The 23,372-nt window shown below is 44.9% G+C and overlaps 1 protein-coding gene across 1 annotated transcript in view; it reads left to right on the forward strand.

Moving 5' to 3' along the window:
• Positions 1-23,372, forward strand: part of LOC126105408 (glutamate-gated chloride channel-like) — a 187,222-nt gene that overhangs the window by 155,045 nt on the left and 8,805 nt on the right. Inside the window, exon 10 of the mRNA XM_049912342.1 lies at positions 11,469-11,594. Coding sequence (XP_049768299.1) covers positions 11,469-11,594 — 126 coding nt within the window. The remainder of the gene's footprint in view (positions 1-11,468; positions 11,595-23,372) is intronic.

A 23,372-nucleotide genomic window follows, 5' to 3' on the forward strand; every position in this document is an offset into this window, starting at 1 on the left:
GGGCGTAGTCTAACTCATGTTAGACTCTCCCACTGCGGAAGATATCCTGGGTGGCTATAAAGACGTTGTTAGTTAATTTTCCAACGTAAAATTATTTAACTGACATAAACTGCCGAACAGTTTGAAATGTGTCTGTCTTAATCAGCCATCTTTAATATGTTCCATTTATTTACATGTCTATTTCTAGCACGCACTTTTACTTTTGTATCGGCAAGACATTGATGACTTCCGCATTTTCTCTGCTACATCGGCTACGCTTGGATCTTCGCCTGTGGTCTTTCGAGCTCGTCAGGCTCAGACATTGGATACCGGGGACGCCGTCGCCTTACGTGGGCAGGCTAGATTTCGAAACGAGGGAATGGCAGTTAGTTGGAGTGTGTTTTCTGTTGTGGCTGCGAGCAGGTGGACACTGCTGGCCAGGAAGTGGTCTCTGGAAGTTGTTTGTGAAGGTCAGACAGTTGTCTGACGTATTCCGTTTTGACACTGCTATGGATAGAAGGCGTGATACTAGTGTGAAGTCGTTACGAGCTACAGTAAACTGCACTGAATATGACTTCATATCGAGAGAAAAAAGCGTATGCCTCTCATTGTCTGCTCGGCAACAGTTTTTCTTTACGACTTGGCATGTTACGTTGGAGCAGTGCGGTTGCTTAGATCTTCTTATCGAATGTGTAGAAAACTGGCATTAACGGCTATTGGGTCTGCAGCGTTATAGACGTATTGTAAGGATATTGCATGTATAGTAAGCCAAAACGTTGCTATATTCGGACTCTTTGTTGAAACTTAAAGAAAATTAATACTGACAGCCGTAATTTTATTAATTATTTTATTTCGTTTTGTTTTATTAGCAGTTTCGGTTCCTCATTGGCACCATCTTCAGGCCCCTATTCACTTAGCTGGATATGTCATCTAAACGTTTGTGCTGTTTTGTGGTGTTGTGGCTTTGGGAGGTAATTTCGACGAAATATAACAACGTTATACATGAAAGCATAAATCTGAGCTAGGAGATATTAAATGTAACAAAAAGTTCCGCTGCGCTATGAAAGTATGGGTGTACATACAACCACAAGTGAGAGTAGTCAAACTGTATTTTGTTAATTTAGGCCTTTTTCATTTTTGAAGGAAGTTATATACACTCCTGGAAATTGAAATAAGAACACCGTGAATTCATTGTCCCAGGAAGGGGAAACTTTATTGACACATTCCTGGGGTCAGATACATCACATGATCACACTGACAGAACCACAGGCACATAGACACAGGCAACAGAGCATGCACAATGTCGGCACTAGTACAGTGTATATCCACCTTTCGCAGCAATGCAGGCTGCTATTCTCCCATGGAGACGATCGTAGAGATGCTGGATGTAGTCCTGTGGAACGGCTTGCCATGCCATTTCCACCTGGCGCCTCAGTTGGACCAGCGTTCGTGCTGGACGTGCAGACCGCGTGAGACGACGCTTCATCCAGTCCCAAACATGCTCAATGGGGGACAGATCCGGAGATCTTGCTGGCCAAGGTAGTTGACTTACACCTTCTAGAGCACGTTGGGTGGCACGGGATACATGCGGACGTGCATTGTCCTGTTGGAACAGCAAGTTCCCTTGCCGGTATAGGAATGGTAGAACGATGGGTTCGATGACGGTTTGGATGTACCGTGCACTATTCAGTGTCCCCTCGACGATCACCAGTGGTGTACGGCCAGTGTAGGAGATCGCTCCCCACACCATGATGCCGGGTGTTGGCCCTGTGTGCCTCGGTCGTATGCAGTCCTGATTGTGGCGCTCACCTGCACGGCGCCAAACACGCATACGACCATCATTGGCACCAAGGCAGAAGCGACTCTCATCGCTGAAGACGACACGTCTCCATTCGTCCCTCCATTCACGCCTGTCGCGACACCACTGGAGGCGGGCTGCACGATGTTGGGGCGTGAGCGGAAGACGGCCTAACGGTGTGCGGAACCGTAGCCCAGCTTCATGGAGACGGTTGCGAATGGTCCTCGCCGATACTTCAGGAGCAACAGTGTCCCTAATTTGCTGGGAAGTGGCGGTGCGGTCCCCTACGGCACTGCGTAGGATCCTACGGTCTTGGCGTGCATCCGTGCGTCGCTGCGGTCCGGTCCCAGATCGACGGGGACGTGCACCTTCCGCCGACCACTGGCGACAACATCGATGTACTGTGGAGACCCACGTGTTGAGCAATTCGGCGGTATATCCACCCGGCCTCCCGCATGCCCACTATACGCCCTCGCTCAAAGTCCGTCAACTGCACATACGGTTCACGTCCACGCTGTCGCGGCATGCTACCAGTGTTAAAGACTGCGATGGAGCTCCGTATGCCACGGCAAACTGGCTGACACTGACGGCGGCGGTGCACAAATGCTGCGCAGCTAGCGCCATTCGACGGCCAACACCGCGGTTCCTGGTGTGTCCGCTGTGCCGTGCGTGTGATCATTGCTTGTACAGCCCTCTCGCAGTGTCCGGAGCAAGTATGGTGGGTCTGACACACCGGTGTCAATGTGTTCTTTTTTCCATTTCCAGGAGTGTATTCATAAAATTTAACAGACGGGACAGAAGTTTAAATTTGAAACTTAACTAGCCTTTGTAGCCTTTGAGGTTGTCTACCGTAGTAAGGGACGAAACGTTGGGAACGGAAACATCCATCTGAATACGACTTAATTCTTATAAAATAAAAGTCGCAAATACAGCGTTTATAAAAGAAATACTGTGTGTCTTTTTTCATTTCTGGATTTGCATTGCCATCTGGGTAAGTTGAGTGCTGTTATCCAGTCATTATGATTTATTCTGGGCATACGTTTTGCTCGAAAACGGCTACTTGACGACCACTAACGACTGTTAGCGTTAATATTTGTCGGCAAAAAATACCACAATAAACATTTAAAAAATGTGGAAATCTGGTAGCTGCAAGTGTCGACGGGACAATTTTCCGGCCAGTGCAGGCTCTTCCTCCGAGCGTTTCCAGCGACTGGATGTAAGATGTTTCTGTTTGTTGTTCTGTTGTTTGAAGTGCGGCAAATTAGTGGCAGAATTATGAAGTATTCAAAAAATGGTTCTAATGGCTCTGAGAACTATGGGACTTAACATCTGAGGTCATCAGTCCCCTAGAACTTAGAACTACTTAAACCTAACTAACCTAAGGACATCACACACATCCATGCCCGAGGCAGGATTCGAACCTGCGACCGTAGCAGTCGCGCGGTTCCAGACTGCAGCGCTTAGAACCGCGTGGCCACCGCGGTCGGCTATGAGTATTGTTTTGAAGAACGAATTTATTTGAAGAAGTAATCTACATCTACATCTACATCTACATGTATACTCCGCAAGCCACCCAACGGTGTGTGGCGGAGGGCACTTCACGTGCCACTGTCATTACCTCCCTTTCCTGTTCCAGTCGCGTATGGTTCGCGGGAAGAACGACTGTCTGAAAGCCTCCGTGCGCGCTCTAATCTCTCTAATTTTACATTAGTGATCTCCTCGGGAGGTATAAGTAGGGGGAAGCAATATATTCGATACCTCATCCAGAAACGCACCCTCTCGAAACCTGGCGAGCAAGCTACACCGCGATGCATAGCGCCTCTCTTGCAGAGTCTGCCACTTTGTTTGTTAAACATCTCCGTAACGCTATCACGGTTACCAAATAACCCTGTGACGAAACGCGCCGCTCTTCTTTGGATCTTCTCTATCTCCTCCGTCAACCCGATCTGGTACGGATCCCACACTGATGCGCAATACTCAAGTATAGGTCGAACGAGTGTTTTGTAAGCCACCTCCTTTGTTGATGGACTACATTTTCTAAGGACTCTCCCAATGAATCTCAACCTGGTACCCGCCTTACCAACAATTAATTTTATATGATCATTCCACTTCAAATCATTCCGCACGCATACTCCCAGATATTTTACAGAAGTAACTGCTACTAGTGTTTGTTCTGCTATCATATAATCATACAATAAAGGATCCCTCTTTCTATGTATTCGCAATACATTACATTTGTCTATGTTAAGGGTCAGTTGCCACTCCCTGCACCAAGTGCCTATCCGCTGCAGATCTTCCTGCATTTCGTTACAGTTTTCTAATGATGCAACTTCTCTGTATATTACAGCATCATCCGCGAAAAGCCGCATGGAACTTCTGACACTATCTACTAGGTCATTTATATATATTGTGAAAAGCAATGGTCCCATAACACTCCCCTGTGGCACTCCAGAGGTTACTTTAACGTCTGTAGACGTCTCTCCATTGATAACAACATGCTGTGTTCTGTTTGCTAAAAACTCTTCAATCCAGCCACACAGCTGGTCTGATATTCCGAAGGCTCTTACTTTGTTTATCAGGCGACAGTGTGGAACTGTATCGAACGCCTTCCGGAAGTCAAGGAAAATAGCATCTACCTGGTAGCCTGTATCTAATATTTTCTGGATCTCATGGACAAATAAAGCGAGTTGGGTCTCACACGATCGCTGTTTCCGGATTCCATGTTGATTCCTACATAGTAGATTCTGGGTTTCCAAAAACTACATGATACTCGAGCAAAAAACATGTTCTAAAATTCTACAACAGATCGACGTCAGAAATATAGGTCTATAGTTTTGCGCATCTGCTCGACGACTCTTCTTGAAGACTGGGACTACCTGTGCTCTTTTCCAATCATTTGGAACCTTCCGTTCCTCTGGAGACTTGCGGTACACGGCTGTTAGAAGGGGGCCAAGTTCTTTCGCGTACTCTGTGTAGAATCGAATTGGTATCCCGTCAGGTTCAGTGGACTTTCCTCTGTTGAGTGATTCCAGTTGCTTTTCTATTCCTTGGACACTTATTTCGATGTCAGCCATTTTTTCGTTTGTGCGAGGTTTTAGGGAAGGAACTGTAGTGCGGTCTTCCTCTGTGAAACAGCTTTGGAAAAAGGTGTTTAGTATTTCAGCTTTACGCGTGTCATCCTCTGTTTCAATGCCTTCATCATCCCGGAGTGTCTGGATATGCCGTTTCGATCCACTTACTGATTTAACGTAAGACCAGAACTTCCTAGGATTTTCTGTCAAGTCGGTACATAGAATTTTACTTTCGAATTCACTGAACGCTTCACGCATAGCCCTCCTTACGCTAACTTTGACATTGTTTAGCTTCTGTTTGTCTGAGAGGTTTTGGCTGCGTTTAAACTTTGAGTGAAGGTCTCTTTGCTTTCGCAGTAGTTTCCTAACTTTGTTGTTGTACCACGGTGGGTTTTTCCCGTCCCTCACAGTTTTACTCGACACGTACCTGTCTAAAACGCATTTTACGATTGCCTTGAACTTTTTCCATAAACACTCAACATTGTCAGTGTCGGAACAGAAATTTTCGTTTTGATCTGTTAGGTAGTCTGAAATCTGCCTTTTATTACTCTTGCTAAACTGATACACCTTCCTCCCTTTTTTCATATTTCTATTTACTTCCATATTCAGGAATGCTGCAACGGCCTTATGATCACTGATTCCCTGTTCTGCGCTTACAGATTCGAAAAGTTCGGGTCTGTTTGTTATCAGTAGGTCCAAGATGTTATCTCCACGAGTCGGTTCTCTGTTTAATTGCTCGAGGAAATTTCGGATAGTGCGCTCAGTATAACGTCACTCGATGCTCTGTCCCTACCTAATATGTGAAGACAAACAATTACACGAAGTGTTGCCCACAAACTTCGTGACGTCGTAGTTCCTACCAAGTCTTCGTCCGAGATAATCATACTTTGTCTTTAGCAACAAACAAGCATAAACGTGGGATCAGCTATGAAAGAAGCGTCGTAAACTCGTCCATTCCAGACCATATGAAATGTAGTGTGTGAAGAGAATGCAAGGAAGTAGATTTATCCAAGAGAAAGAACTTCTATAGTTGGTTTGTTGACAAGGTTATTTGCACGTAAAAATATTGCTTGTGACTGATCTGGCGAGGTTTTACATTTTAAGGCCTTTTTGCACTAGAAATGTACGGTATTGCGCAACAAAACACCATACAAGCTCACCACGTAAAGCATTGCCCACCCGCTTGAAACAGCACTCTGCTGGCTTCGTTACGAATGTGCCAGTTAGTGTGTAAAATCAGCGCAGTAAGTGGGATCGACGTGAAGGTCCTGATAGAATAGCTGAAATAAGCTGTTGGAAGTTCCTACGACCAAAATACGATTGAAGTTACCTGATTTATTGATTTATCAACAGCGTATCTACATGAAATAGTGTATCTCTCGCACCCCCTAAACACGGCATAAGAACAGTGGTCCTGAAATAGATCTTAACCGAAAGTGGCCAGAGGCGAGCAGTACGCTTTGCCAGTAACAGTCGGCTTCAACTCGACAGGAATTGTTGCCGTCTGTGAAAGCAGGTTCATCTCAACCATATTTCGAGGGAACACTGCGTAGCGAACTGTTTGCAAGGTGTCGAGCGCACCGACTGCCTAATGAGCTGTTTAACCTGCAGTGCGTAAAGGTTCAAATGGTTCAAATGGCTCTGAGCACTATGGGACTCAACTGCTGAGGTCATTAGTCCCCTAGAACTTAGAACTAGTTAAACCTAACTAACCTAAGGACATCACACACATCCATGCCCGAGGCAGGATTCGAACCTGCGACCATAGCGGTCTCGCGATTCCAGACTGCAGCGCCAGAACCGCGCGGCCACTTCGGCAGTGCGTAAAGGACGGAGTTCAAGTGGAATGAGCTTCTGTGATGTTGAATGGTGCTTTGTGTACCATTACTTGTGCCTAACCGTTCAGGTAACTTTGAACAAACTGAGATGTTTATTTCAACTGTTTCTTTTACTTTTTGATGTTGAGTATTCTGTGGACACTGGCATCTTCCAGGATGACAACAGCCTTGTTCACAGTACTGACGTACACGTGCCTGAGATGAGTAACACAGCAGCACTCTATCACATTCCGACTGGCCCGCTAAATCTGGCAATCTTCACCAAGAGGAAATGTCTGGTATTATTTGTAACAGTATGTGCTCCGATGACCCGAAACACTATGACCACCTGCTTAATAGCTTGTATATGCGTCTTTGGAACAAAGTACATAACTGATTCTGCGTATGGGGGATCCGACAGTTTTTTGGCAGATGTGTGGAGGTATGTGACATTAGATGTCTACGCACACATCATGTATTCGTGTAAATAACGGGCAGCTGATTAGCGGTGATGGTAGCCGATAGCGACCCAGATGGATTCGACAGAATTTACATCTGCAAATTTAGTCGTCGAGACATCAACGTGAATTCAATAAACACTCCTCAAAAGACAGCAACACAGTTCTGGCTCCGAAACTACACTGCTGAAAGACGACATCGCCGTCGGGGAAGACATCAGACATGAAGGGATGCAGGTGGTTCGCAGCTGTCAGCGTGTCTTCGACTACTACCACAAGTCCCACGCGCTGCACGTCTCGATCCGCCGTTCGCCTCGATGACGGCATTTGTTTGAGACGACCATCGACCTAGTGTAGCAAAAATGTGATTCACCCTAAGAACCGAGAGGTTTCCATTGATCGACGGTCGAATCCCAATGGTCCCATGCCCACTGCGTAGTTGGCGATGTCGTTGCGTCAAAATAAGAACACGTAGTGGTGGTCTGCTGAGGAAGTCGACGTTCAACAATGTACGATGAACGGTGTGCTCCGGAACACTACTGCGTGCTCCAGCATTGTGCTCTCACGGCAGAGATGCCACAGATCACCATCTACCCTACTTTACAGAGCAGACAAGCCTCCGAACATCACGTTCTGTGAAGAGTAGTGGACGACCAACCATTTAGCGCCTTCGCGGTCGTTTCACTGTGGTTCTCCCTCTTTCCGTAGATGCTCACGACAGTTGCACCCGAACATTCGACCAGCTTCGCCGTTTTCGAGATACTCGTTCACAGACTCTGCGTAATAATAACCTGCCCTTTGTCAAAGTCGCTTATTTCAATGGATTTCCCCATTTGCAGCCCATATGTTCACTAGGGTGATTCCCCGTCCGGGTCTACTCCATTTACGAGGGTAAGACAATTGTTATCCGCAAAGTAGTTATAAAATTTTATTGTAATCAAATAGGAAACTTTTCGAAATAGTCACTTGGTCCATCGTTGTACAAGCTTCTTGATGTCCTCATAAAAGAACGTTCTCGGCTGAGCTGCGAGCCAGGAATGCACCGCTTCTTTCACTACTTCGTCCGAGGCAAATCGACTGCCCCTTAATGCCTGTTGGAGTGGACCAAACAAGTGATAGAAGGGGCTAGATCGGGACTATATGGAGGACGATCCAGTACTTCAAATTTGAGTTCCTGGAACGTTTCAGCAGTGTGGGCAGCAGTATGCGGACGGGCATTGTCGTGCAACAACACAACACCTTTTGTCAGCAAACCTCGGCGTTTCCTTCGAATTGCAGGCTTTAGCCTGGCAGTAAGCATCTCACTGTACGTACACTGTTTATTGTTGTGCCCCTTTCCCCATAACGTTCCAGTAGTGGACCTTGTGCGTCCCAAAAAACCGTAAGCACCAGTTTTCCTGCGGACGGTTGGGTCTTGAACTTTTTTTCTGCACGGCGAATTTGGATGTTTCCATTCCATACTCTGCCGTTTACTCTCCGGCTCGTAACGATGGATCCACGTTTCCTCAAGAGTTATGATCCTATCTAAGAAGTTGTCCCTTTCGTTACCATAGCGATCCAAATGTTTTTTGCAGATGTCCAAGCGCGGTTGTTTATGCAACTGTGTGAATTGTTTTGGGACCAATCTTGCACAAACTTTATGAAACCCAAGTCTGTTGTGAATGATTTAGAAGGCAGAACAGTGACTAATTTGCAGACGATGTGCCACTTCGTCAATAGTTAATCGTCTGTCTAAGAGAATCTTTTCACGTGAACGCTCAATGGTTTCTTCATTTGTAGCGGTAAACGGTCGTCCGGCTCCTTCATAGTGCGTAACACTTGTGCGACCATTTCGGAATTTTTCAATCCATTCGTAGCCACTCCGTTATGGTAAAACACTCTTCCCGTACTGTACCGAAAGTCTTCGATGAATTTCAGCACCTGATACGCCTTTCGACCACAAAAAAACGAATCACTGAACGTTGCTCTTCTTTAGTGCAAATAGACAGCGGAGCTGCCATGATTAACAGCACGGCAGCGATAACGAAACTAACCTAGCAGCTTGAAAATTGCAAATATATAACAACAAATAAACAAAGTATGCGTCATCAACGTAAAACTACTGTACTACCATAATAAACAAAAACATAAGTAAATTGCGCATAATAAATGACTTACCTTCGTACATACTTTTGTCATGGACTGTGCGGCTGGTCCCGGGGGAGGTTCAAGTCCTCCCTCGGGCATGGGTGTGTGTGTTTGTCCTTAGGATAATTTAGATTAAGTAGTGTGTAAGCTTACGGACTGATGACCTTAGCAGTTAAGTCCCATAAGATTTCACACACATTTGAACATACTTATGTCACCGCGTCACGTGCCTGCAACGCCACCAGGCGGCATCCAACGTCCCAGTGGTCGTAATGTTTCGGCTTAGCGCCGTAGCTCTATAGGATCCAACCATCATGGGCAGCTTCAGCTAGATGTCGCACACCTGAAGTACCGCGTGGGATCTCTTCCTCGCCAAAGTAAGGCAGTACTCAAGGCAAGAGGCGGTGCTAAGACGATACTAACGTAATGTCTGCTGGATAAGACTAATTTTTTGTCCGGCGTGCTTTTCATACAGTTGATGCCACTACACAGTTCTAAAATGCAGGTGAAGTGTTCAGTAAATGCCAGCGCGAACAGCTCGGCCTAATTCCTGTCATGTCACTGTTACCTATGTTCTATAAGCGGCAGTCAAATGAAAACGAGAAAGATTAAAAAATGTAAGTAAACTGTAACTTATTCGTCGGCCGTGGTGGCCGAGCGGTTCTAGGCGCTACAGTCTGGAACCGCACGACCGCTACGGTCGCAGTTTCGAATCCTGCCTCGGGCATGGATGTGTGTGATGTCCTTAGGTTAGTTAGGTTTAAGTAGTTCTAAGTTCTAGGGGACTGATGACCTCAGAAGTTAAGTCCTATAGTGCTCAGAGCCATTTGAACCATTTTTTTGTAACTTATTCCAAAAGTACCCACCATAGCTGTAATACATTTATCCCACCGTGAGACAAGACGATCATGCCATCATGGGAAAATATTTGTGGTTGTTATACGGAACCTTGATTATACGCTGACGAGCACCTTTTCGTCTGAAGCATACAGACGGCGATGAATGTCTTTCTTCAGGGAACACTGAAATCGCATGGGTACAGATAGGAACTGTGTGGGAGATATGTAAGACTTTCCCAGCCAAACTTTGCAGCGTAGTCGAAACAACCTTGGCAACAAGTGGGTGGATTTTATCCTGCAACGTACTGATGCCGTCCGCTTGGACTTCATGGCGTGCTTCAGTTTTTGTCCACGTACCGCTGTGCGTATATTGTGATCCCGTGAGCCAGAAAGACAATGAGCAGCGGCCCCTTCCAGGCAAAGAGAAACTTCATTGTGACATTTCCCAGCTGGTGTGCCCGTTGTTTCGGCTATGCTGTAGGCGTTTCGCTCGAAACCCTTATACATCTTCCATACACTACCGATTAACCCCCCCCCCCCCACCCTTCCCTTGCGATTTCCATGTTTTTGGAGTCCTGAAGAAAGACATTAGTGAATGCCAATTTGCTTCGGACGAAGAGGTGCACACCCGGGAGCAATCGTAATTCCTTAGTCAACCACAAATATTTTTCCATGAAGACGTTGACCGTCCTGTCTCACAGCTACCAGTTATGGCGATTATTTTTGAAATAATAAATAGTTTACCTCCTTTTTTTTCCACTGGTCTCGTTTTCATTTGAATGCCCCTCATAGTTAGGGGAACAATTTCCAGGTCATTTTAATTATCTTACAAATGACGGGAAAAAACCTATGGATATTTTCATGCTACCGGGCACATTCCTGTAAATTCCATGAAAGTTACATCAGAAAGTTTCAATGTCTGGACAGTCATTCATGGTTCTTCGCCGGCAGCCCTATACGCTTAAGTTTAAAATATCCACTTGATACTGATGTAGTGAAGGATTCAACAACACATGAAACTATTGTAATTAGTTTTAATAAATCGCAGTACATGACAGATAATTTGCTCAAACTGTGTGCGGAATACCTTAGTGCAGTGCAATACTAGTTCCTGAAATACAGTAGAAGTACGGAAAATCCATATCTATAATCTAACCCCATCAATGAACAGCGTTTTGCGGTGGCTGACCTTGTGCTGCGCTGCGTATTTACCTTGACACATATTTATGATAGGCCCCGAGGAAGAGCAGCAAACAGTACCATTGGCGCTCACAAACAGTTGCTACGTTTCCACAAGAATGTACTAATTTAATAAAATTTTACAGAACCTGTACTCTGCTCTAGAATGTGATATCGCATTTTTCTGGCTTCGAAACCAGCTGGGCCCGCTGTTGGAAAGCGCGACCTTCGCGAGCCACGTGACCAGCTCAGAGCTGCTACTGCAGAAGAGGCGGCAGCTGGCTGCGGACCTGCCCTCCGTGCACAGCAACCCAGCGGCCTCCGAGGTGGGTACTGGCACGCTCCCAAACACGAACTCCTCAGTCCTCGCGCTGCATGCGTATCAGTTGCATCACTTTCCTTTAATGGCTTGCCACGTCCGTCTCTTATGCCCGTTTGTACCTTTTAGTCCTTCGCTGAAACATTACAAGGATGTTTGTCTTCCTGCAAAGAGTGGTGGTTAGAGGGACGTGGGAGGAGGGGACAGGGCACTAATTGCTACGTCTGCAACACGGAAGTTCATACTGTTTAATTCTGTTAATGTGTTAAAAAAGTTTTCGTAGTAAATGTTGTTTCATTATTTCAATCAGTTTACAGCTAACTGTATTTTGAAAAATTTAAAATATCAGGTAACGAAAAAAGAAAATCAGCAACAGAAAACCAAAAAGCCAAACTTACTGATATCTGATCTAGTATCCTACGAATGGAACCTAAAGAAGAAGAGGAGAAAGAAGCTAACTTACAGATCCCGCCACCTGACCACTGGTGATGTGAGAGACCCAGAAAGAACTTTCTGTATTTTTACATGTTAGCAGGAACCTACTTTCAGCGTTAGTACCGACGACTAAATGTATTCTTACTAGAAATACGTCTACTGCCACTGGTGTATTTTGACAAGACGGCGAAATTCCCTTACTGTTTCTGCAGTAAACTATGATTCCAAATATCGCCCACTCTTGCTTCTACACTGGTGTGCGAAGCGTAACTACGGAAGTAACTCTCGTGCGATATGTCACCACCAAGTAACATAGCTCGATGAAACATAGACAACAAACAGAAAGGCAACTAGAAGAAACACGCAATCAGACGAACAGAAATGACAGTTTCCAGAATGATATTTTCACTCTGCAATGGACTGTGCCCTGATATGAAACTTCCTGGCAAATTAAAACTGTGTGCCGGACCGAGAGTCGAAATCGGGACCTTTGCCTTTCGCGGGCAAGTGCTCTACCATCTGAGCTACCCAAGCACGACTCAAGCCCCGTCCTCACAGCTTTACTTCTGCCAGTACCTCGTCTCCTACCTTCCAAACTTTACAGAAGCTCTCCTGCGAACCTTGCAGAACTAGCATTCCTGAAAGAAAGGATATTGCGGAGATATGGCTTAGCCACAGCCAGGTGGATGTTTCCAGAATGAGATTTTCACTCTGCAGCGGAGTGTGCAATTATATGAAACTTCCTGACACACTAAAACTGTGTGCCGGACCGAGACTCGAACTCGGGACCTTTGCCTTTCGCGGGCAAGTGCTCTACCAACTGACCTACCCAAGAACGACTCACGACCTGTCCACATAGCTTCAATTCTGCCAGTACCTCGTCACCTACCTTCCAGACTTCACACAAGCTTTTCTGTGAACCTTGCAGAACTAGCACTCCTGGAAGAAGCACTTGCCCGCGAAAGGCAAAGGTCTCCAGTTCGAGTCTCGGTCCGGCACACAGTTTTAGTCTGTCAGGAAGTTTCATATCAGCACACACTCCACTGCAGAGTGAAAATATCATTCTGGAAACATCCCCTAGTCTGTGGCTAAGCCATGTCTCCGCAAAATCCTTTCTTCCAGGAGTGGCTGGCTCTCAGCACTATGGGACTTAACTTCTGAGGTCATCAGTCCCCTGGAACTTAGAATTACTTAAACCAAACTAACCTAAGGACATCACACACATCCATGCCCCAGGCAGGATTAGAACCTGCGACCGTAGCAGTCACGCGGTTCCAGACTGTAGCGCCTAGAACCGCTCGGCCACTCCGGCCGGCTCTTCCAGGAGTGCTAGTTCTGTAAGGTTCGCAGAAGAAGTTTGGAAGGTAGGAGACGAGGTACTGGCAGAAGTAAAGCTATGAGGACGGGGCGTGAGTTCAAATGGTTCAAATGGCTCTGAGCACTATGCGACTTAACTTCTGAGGTCATCAGTCGCCTAGAACTTAGAACTAATTAAACCTAACTAACCTAAGGACATCACACTCATCCATGCGCGAGGCAGGATTCGAACCTGCGACCGTAGCGGTCACGCGGTTCCAGACTGAAGCGCCTTTAACCGGACGGCCACACCGGCCGGCGGGGCGTGAGTCGTGCTTGGGTAGTCAGTTGGTAGAGCACTTGCCCGCGAAAGGCAAAGGTCCCGAGTAGTCTTACTCCACCACACACTTTTAATTTGCCAGGAAGTTTCAGAAATGACAGTCCCCTACATTTTACAAAAGGAGGACAACGAATGGCATAGCATGCTCTTCAACGTGCACCTGTTATGGCCACAAGATTGGTAAGAAGTTGTTGTGGCAGGGCGTGTCATTCTTCCGCCAGCGCAACTGACAAGTTCTGGATCGTCGTCGGTGTATGTGGACGTGCTGCAGTCCCTCTAACCAACGCACCTCCCACGTGCATGATGGGATTTAAATCGGGGAACGGGCAGGCCACGACGTTCATCGGATATCCTCTCGTTCGAGGATTTCCTCCACCTGCCCTCTACGATGCGGTCCCGCACTGTCATCCACAAAACGGCCGAATATATCCTTGAACTTAAAAAAGAATGAGGAAAACTTGTTTTATTCGGCGATTATTTCAATTTTAAATTATAACTGTAAAACAGAAATCATAATAAAATTTTTTAAAAATAATTAATGTTGCCGAAACGTCGGAAAAATCACCACATTGTTAATAAAGGAGCACTTGCCCGCGAAAGGCAAAGGTCCCGATATCGAGTCTCGGTCCGAAACACAGTTTTAATCTGGCAGGAAGTTTCATATTAACGCACACTCCGCTGCAGAGTGAAAATCTCATTCTGGGCACATTATTAGTAGTTTTTCGCGGAGAAGCTATTCGCCTTCCGCGGAACAGCTGTGTTGCGCAGAACATAGTTTACAAAACCATGCACTAGATACGTTTTCATTTGTGCTTATGTACATTGTTTCTGTCTGATGATTCTGTAAAATTGGTTCCAGTCCGTGCTGGGCGTCTGGTACAGGAATTGATTCAAATAAGAGCGTTTCGGTTGCAAACTCTTCTTTATTTACAGGAAATGATGCGTTTCGCCCTTTTGGGGCATCATTATTTTGGCCTAGGGTTAAAAAAAATGACGATAGAGAGGCATATGCAGATTAAAATGAGTAGATAAAGTTAACATAAAAACACAAAAGAGGCAAAATTCCTGGCTGTGCAGCCCTCTCTACAATCGACAACAACAATGAATTTACGTAATAAATTAATGTTGGAAACCAACTTATGTCCACCAATGCCGACATATGGCAGTAACGTAAACTTTTATAAGGAATCATCGTCCATTTGTCACGGGATATGCCCCACTATTGTCATTTTTTACCCCTATACCAATCTGATGATGCCCCAAAATAGCGAAAAGCGTCATTTCCTGTCGATAAAAGTGATTTTGAAATCATGAGGATCTTATTTCAAGAAATAATGGATATGTGTTGTGTGGTAAAGTAAATCAAAAATTGATTCACGTTTTCCACCTTGTTTTTCACTAAATGGCTTTCCAGTTATTGTTTCCCACAGCTATCAATTTATTCGTCGGTAATGATTTAAAATTCTTTTCTTCGACGATGCGTGGCTACTCACACAATGAAATTACATAAGTAATACTTGTTGTACGATGTCCCGTGAAATATCTTCTACATCTGCAACTACATACATTTTCCGCAAGCCAACACACGGTGCATGGCGTTGGACACCTTGCACCACTGCTAGTCATTCATTTTCTTCCTCCATTCGAAAACGGAACCACGGAAAACCGCCTGTCTGCATGCCACCATACGAGGCCTAATTGGTCCTGACTTTGCTGTCCTTACGCGAGATGTACATTGGTGACAACAGAATCGCTCTGCTGTCAGCTCCAAATACCGATTCCCTAAATTTTCTCAATACTGTTTCATAAAAGGAACATCGTCTTCCCTTCAGGGATTTCCATTCGAGTTCACGGAGCATTTCCATAATACTTGTATGTTCATCAAACCTGTCGGTAACAAATCTAGTAGCACGCCTATGAATTGCTTCGATGCCTTTGCTTAATTCGACCTGGGGGGATCGCAAACATTCGAGCAGAACTCAAGAATGGTTCGCACAAACGTTCTCGTTCGTAGAAAATTATGTGCTGGTTCCATTTTATATCGCCTTGCGACGTTACGTGTGGATATTTACTCGATTTTCAAGAACCACATCACCATTCGAATGTTACATGATTGTTTTTCCTACCCATCTGCATTACTTTACATTCATCTACTTTTAGAGCAAACTGACATTCATCAAACTGAAGAAAAATTTTCTCGAAGTTATCCTGTATCCTCCTACACTCTCTAAAGGCGGCATTGTCCCGCACACTACAGCGTATCTACAAACAGTCTCAGAGTGCTGCACTCTCCTTCCATCAGACCATTTAGGTACACTGCCGGAATAAAATTCATACGATCTTTTAGAGGTTTCCAATTTACAGATCAATAACAGAAGCGGATCTGATGTACCAGGTATCGACCCATGCTGAAACACCCATATTAGTACTTACTGTAGTCTCCATGGGCGACAATGCAGGCGCTGCCTCTGCCATATACACTACTGGCCATTAAAATTGCTACACCACGTAGATGACGTGCTACAGACGCGAAATTTAACCGACAGGAAGAACATCCTGTGATACGCAAATCATTAGCTTTTCAGAGTATTCACACAAGGTTGGCGACGGTGGCGACACCTAAAACGCGCTAACATGAGGAAAGTTTCCAACCGATTTCTCGTACACAAACAGCAGTTGACCGACGTCGCCTGGTGAAACGTCGTTGTGATGACTCGTGTAAGGAGGAGAAATGCGTACCATCACGTTTCCGACTTTGATAAAGGTCGGATTGCAGCCTGTCGCGATTGCGGTTTATCGTATCGCGACATTGCTGCTCGAGATCCCATGACTGTTAGCAGAATATGGAATCGGTGGGTTCAGGAGGGTAATACGGAACGCCGTGCTGGATCCCAACGGCCTTGTATCACTAGTAGTTGAGATGACAGGCATCTTATCCGCATGGCTGTAACGGATCGTGCAGCCACGCCTCGATCCCTGAGTCAACAGATGGGGACGTTTGCAAGACAAAAACCATCTGCACGAACAGTTCGACGACGTTTGCAGCAGCATGGACTATCAGCTCGGAGACCATGGCCGCGGTTACCGTTGACTCTACATCACAGACAGGAGCGCATGCGATGGTGTACTCAACGACGAACCTGGGTGCATGGATGGCAGACCGTCATTTTTTTGGATGAATCCAGGTTGTGTTTACAGCATCATGATGGTCGCAACCGTGTTTGGCGTCACCGCGGTGAACACACATTGGAAGCGTGTATTCGTCATCGCCGTACTGGTGTATCACCCGGCGTGATGGTATGCGGTGCCATTGGTTACACGTCTCGGTCACCTCTTGTTCGCATTGACGGCACTTTGAACAGTGGGCATTGCATTTCACATGTGTTGCAACCTGTGGCTCTACCCTTCATTCGATCCCTGCGAAACCCTACATTTCAGCAGGATAATGCACGACCGCATGTTGCAGGTCCTGTTCGGGCCCTTATGAATACAGAAAATGTTAGACTGCTGCTCTGGCCAGCACATTCTCCAGATCTCTCACCAATCGAAAACGTCTGGTCAATGGTGGCCGAGCAACTGGCTCGTCACAATATGCCAGTCACTACCCTTGATGAACTATGTTATCGTGTTGAAGCTGCATGGGCAGCTGTACCTGTACACGCCATCCAAGCTATGTTTGACTCAATGCCCAGGCGTATCAAGGCCGTTATTATGGCCAGAGGTGGTTGTTCTGGGTACTGATTTCTCAGGATCTATGCACCCAAATTGCGCGAAAATGTAATCAGATGTCAGTTCTAGTGCAATATATCTGTCCAATGAATACACGTTCATCATCTGCATTTCTTCTTGGTGTAGCAGTTTTAACGGCCAGTAATGTAATTGATCCTACAGGTGGCGTATACTGTCATTGGATACGTTACGCCACGCCTGCTCGACGCACATATTTCTGTAACATTTGTTGGTTGACGAGTAGCACGAGTTACTTCTCGTCCCGTAATATCTCACACGTGCTCGATTGGAGACAAGTCCGAAGATCGTGCTGACCAGGGCAGTTGCTGCGCGACGTGTATAGCATGTTGAGTTTCACGCGCATTGTGTGGGCAGGCATTATCATATTGGAACAACACATGATCTTCCTGTTGCAAGAACGGGTCTAACAACATTCTGCACGTATCGAGTGCTGAGTAGCGTCCCGTTCAGAAACACCAAAGGTGAACCTAAAGTTGTAGCTTATTTCACACCAGACGAGAAGGCCTAAGGTGGGGCGAATGTGTCTTGGACGAATGTGCTGTACGAGTCAACGCTCACCAGGTCTACGTCCTACGCACAAACGACCATCACTTGCGTGCAGAAAAAGTCTACTGTCATGGTGTCATCGCTGAAGACCAAGGCACGCCACTCCAAGCGATCCTTAGACGGGACCAAATCGCTTGTGCACGTCGATGCTGTGGTGTGAGTGGAGGCGGGCTGGAGGTGTCCGTACCTCCAGTCCCACAGCAAATACCGGTCTTACAAGCCCCTGATTTCTGCTGCGGTATCTTTACTATCTGCTGCTTTTACCCATACAATACGACGATCCTGGCTGGTGTTTGTGCTGCATGGACGTCAAGAACCTCGTCTCTTTACTATCTGCTGCTTTTACCCATACAATACGACGATCCTGGCTGGTGTTTGTGCTGCATGGACGTCAAGAACCTCGTCTAAGGGTGTGTGAATGTTCACATGGTGTAGTTGTACAACTGTGCGTTCAGCTTGTGTGTCCGTTCTCCGAAATAATCGGCCGGCCACGGTACTACAGTCTGGAACCGCGCGACCGCAACGGTCGCAGCTTCAAATCCTGCCTCGGGCATGGATGTATGTGATGTCCTTAGGTTAGTTAGATTTAAGTAGTTCTAAGTCAAGGGGACTGATGACCTCAGATGTTAAGTCCAAAAAAGTCCAAAAAGTCCAAAAAAATGGCTCTGAGCACTATGGGACTTAACATCTATGGTCATCAGTCCCCTAGAACTTAGAACTACTTAAACCTAACTAACCTAAGGACAGCACACAACACCCATTTATCACGACGCAGAGAAAATCCCTGACCCCGCCGGGAATCGCAGAAATTCATGGAGTGGTACCACCGAATCGAGGAAATGCAACAGAAAACTGCAACAGTCTCGTCCTGCACATCCCTCCTCCACTTACTACCACTGTGCTGAAAGTGCGCTAGCCCAGATAATAAGTCAACTGCTGCACGGAGTGTCTCGTGCCAAGGGCGAAGATTGGAAACTCGTCCAGATTGAGACCACAGACTGAGAATCTAGCATAGACTGTTGATATTATCATCATAGATGACTACTTTTGCTGATCCAGACCACTTAAAATAAGTAGCTCACGTTTAACCAAACGCTAGTCTTTTGCACTATCTGATAGGGAACGACTGATATCCGGATTATTTATATAAAGTCCAGAGAAAGGAAGCAGCCCAGCTGTCTTGGCTGAACCACTGGTGCACCGGGCTAATCCCTAGAGGAACGTCCAGTTTATGAGTCCTAGATGGTAGAAGCGAGCCAGCAGCTTCATGACACTCCTGTTGCGAGGCATTGTGTGGTGACAAATAATATGGTTTATCCAATTAAATAGCTTCAAACTTCTCACAGAAATCCAAAAGAGAGCACGGCAGAAGGTTGTGACATACTGTAGAGGAAGTGAACAACTCGATACCAGGACAGGAAATACGGGAAACAGGTTTAGTAAACCTTCAGATTTCCCAAGTCGAGGGTCAGCAGTCGAGTTATAAAGGGAGACTGGATCTTAAGTACCTAACCTACGACACACGCTGTGAAACGAACAATTCTCCAGACATCGTCAACTTGTTTCTGGCTCGACGATGTTTCCGAAGCTAGTGCAAAGAGAAAAATCGACAAAGAGTTCCCGTGTCTCCGAGATTGCACAAGACCACTCAAAAACTCTCACAGTATATCACACCCGCCTCACATAACTATATAATAATGGTTAATTTATTTTTATTCTTTTCGATCTTTCTTTCGATGTTGTCTGTCTTTCTCAATTTCCACTGTTATTAGTTTTCATTTATTATTACACTACTGGCCATTAAAATTGCTACACCAAGAACAACTGCAGATGATAAACGGGTATTCATTGGACAAATATATTATATTAGAACTGACATGTGATTACATTTTCACTCAGTTTCGGTGCATAGATCCTGAGAAATCAGTACCCAGAACAACCACCTCTGGCCGTAATAACGGCCTTGATAAGCCTGGACATTGAGTCAAACAGAGCTTGGATGGCGTGTACAGGTACAGCTGCCCATGCAGCTTCAACACGATACCACAGTTCATCAAGAGTAGGGACTGGCGTATTGTGACGATCCAGTTGGTCGGCCAGCATTGACCAGACGTTCCCAACTGTTTACAGATCTGGAGAATGTGCTCGCCAGGGCAGCAGTCTAACAGGACGTGCAACATGCGGTCGTACGTTATCCTGCTGCAATGTAGGGTTTCGCAGGGATCGAATAAAGGGTAGAGCCACGGGTCGTAACGCATCTGAAATGTCCACTGTTCAAAGTGCCGTCAATGCGAACACGAGGTGACCGAGACGTGAAACCATGCCACCTCATACCATCACGCCGGGTGATACCCCAGTATGGCGATGACAAATACACGCTTCCAATGTGCGTTCACTGCGATGTTACCAGGGTTTCATTTATTTTTAGAGCTATTTGTTCCTCCTGATTTCTGGTCCTACCTGTATCTGACTTAACTATATCCCATATTGTTTTTATTTTATTGCTGGATGTATTTATCTTCTTCTCATAATGCAGGTGTTTAGATTTCTGGATAACCTTCTTCAATATTTTGTAGTAATTTTTGTAATGAGCTATAATGCTAGTATCAAAGATGTCCCTACGTATCAGATAGAGTTTCCTTTTTGTCTCACATGATATATTTATCCATCCTGTGATCCATGGTTTCTTATTAGACTTCAGTTACCTCCAGGGGAAAACAATTTTCAAATAAGATGCTAACTTTATTAATGAATGTTTTGTATTTTACATTTGTGTCTTGGATGCTGTAAACATCCATCCAATTAATCTCTTTGAGCAATCTCCTAAATTTTTCAGTTTTTGATTGTTTTATTGTCCTTCTGTACTCAGCTCTGATAGATGTTTTACCATGACAATTTTCAAACTTTAATGTTAGGTGTTGCATGTCATGGTGGTAGTGGAAGGGGGGTCAAAATAAGCGAGCACGAGCCTTGATTTATCCGTAGATACTCGGCCGTTTTTGAAAAAATGACAGTCAAAGTTTTCGACATATTTTCGAGGTACTTTATGCTACTTTTACCGTGCGACAAATCATTAGTGTCACGGCTTCTTAAATTAGCGACCAGCGGTCGAAACTGGATTACTGTTTTTTATTTATTTTATTTTTATTATTTTCATTAATCTACTCAATTCCGTAGAAGTTTACTACATGAGTGTTTTTTTATCAAATTAGGGCTTATAAGGACGTTGTATTAATTGTAAAATTATAACTGGACTTCATGATAAGTGTCACACATTTATTATATAATATGAGTATGTATGGCATATTCTGAATTTCATTCTCGTATGAATTCTTATATTAAATCTCACATTTTAATCATATGTTTATTCTTCAGGAAGATTTGGTGCATTCCCTTGGATGATACCGATTGTAGAAACATTCGAAAAACAGATATTCCGAACACCTAGAGAAACGAGCGAAGAGGGTTTGCCACACTGCCATTTCTTCATATGAATCTGATACCGGAAAGAAATGTTGTTTAACACTGGTGAATATTTCGCTCTTGTGCAATAATTTCGCGACAAACCACGCATAACGGATTACTTTCTCGATAGTCGGTGTTTGTAATTGACTAGAAATCAAGGTACACTACAAGAATTTCAACTGAATCTTCAAATACTTTGCTCTTTTTTTTTATTCAGTCATCTGACATACAATTAGCACACGAATAATAACAACGTTATATCAATATGCATTAGGTAACGTTCGCGTAGCAATCTCCTACATACGTAAGTATATAAACGAAAAAAAAGTAATAATCGGGTTTGGAATACGGGGCACAAGATTTAGAAGCAGCTACGCTAACTACTGAGCCACTATTCCATGCGAAGATATATAGCTAGATAACATTAGTATGTCTATAATAAGAATACAGATAGACAAAACTACATATAAAACTAACTAAATGTCAATATCTAAGTTCTTAAACCATATAAGAGCTCTATGCTCAGCTTTCATGACGTTGCTCTAACTCTCCTGGTGTGAACGTAAGGGGCGTTCCCTTCTAATGTGCTTGATTGTCTATTTCGGAGCCCCACAGTCACAAACCGGAGACTATGTAGCACGTCAATTGTAAAGTTAATCTGCGCATTGACCATGCCTAGTGCGAGCTCTGTTCAATTTGACCCATAAGTTGTCGAGTTCTGTGCCATAAGTATCACAGTTATACTTTCGAAACCACTCACGCTCCTCAGGTTCTTCAATAAGTTGACTATTATGATTCCACAGGTTTAGCACCTCGATATTATTGGAATCTAACTATCTAACTCCTCTGCTTGCCGTAACGGTGTTTATATATTTATTTATTTCTTTTTTCGGACAGCTTCGTGTCCATACGGCTACAGACAATGAAAGGGAGGAACCTACTACCGAACTGCCACTAGAATCCCATGTGCCACACCTAGGAACAACGTCGGCGAGTGTTACCTGTTTTGTGCCAGTTTTCAGATGCTTTCAAATCCCGAGACCAAGTGTCCGGTAGTAAAACACTGTATGAACACTGGAAATCACCGACTAATTAGCCAGTGCTCGTGTAGCTTGTCTTCGGCTGAACGGTGGGTACTCCAAGAGGAAGTAGAGAAGATGCTGTAGGATGGCCCTTGGTCCTCTGCTGCCGTTTTTGTGAAGAAGAATGATGGCACATGGCGTTTCTGCTTGGACTACCGACGACTGAACAAAATCATGAAAAAAGATGTCTACTTAGTGCTGCACTATGGTGACACCCTAGACGGCTTGAAAGTATGAAAGTATTTTTGAGCTATAGACATGTAGAAAGGCTACTGGCAAATCGATATTGACGGGACTGGTCGGGAAAAAACTGCCTTTATAACACCTGATGGCTTCTATGAATTCAAAGTTATGTCATTTGGACTGTGTGACGCTCCAGCCACCTTCGAGCCTACGATGAACAATGTTTCAAGAACTTAAATAGACGACGTGTCTTTTGGATTTAAATTTGTCATTTTTAAGACATTTGAAGAACATTAAAGCCACCTAATAGTCGTACTGAAGTGCGTTCAGACTGCAGGTCTTAGCCTAAATTCAAAGAAAAATCTTCTTCGAAGGTAAACAAGTAATAATCTCGAAATACCTACTAATGTTAAGGGAGTGCGTTTCAATCCAGAGAAAATAAGAGAAGGCACAGGACGTTCGTGATGTGAGAAGTTTTCTCGGAATGTGGAAGGACTTCTGTACCAAGGAACATCCATTGCAAGAACTACTGCAGGGAGACGGCAAATATTCTTGGAATAATCTGCAAGAAACATCTTTCCTCATTGTCCTTAAGAAGGTGCTGACATCTTCTCCAGTGCTGGAGTACCTCTCACGAAATTTGACATCTGAACGTCACACCTGCTCCCTCGAATACGTCGGCATTAAG

This window comes from Schistocerca cancellata, chromosome 1 (genome assembly GCF_023864275.1).
Source record: "Schistocerca cancellata isolate TAMUIC-IGC-003103 chromosome 1, iqSchCanc2.1, whole genome shotgun sequence".
NCBI classification, from domain to species: domain Eukaryota; kingdom Metazoa; phylum Arthropoda; class Insecta; order Orthoptera; family Acrididae; genus Schistocerca; species Schistocerca cancellata.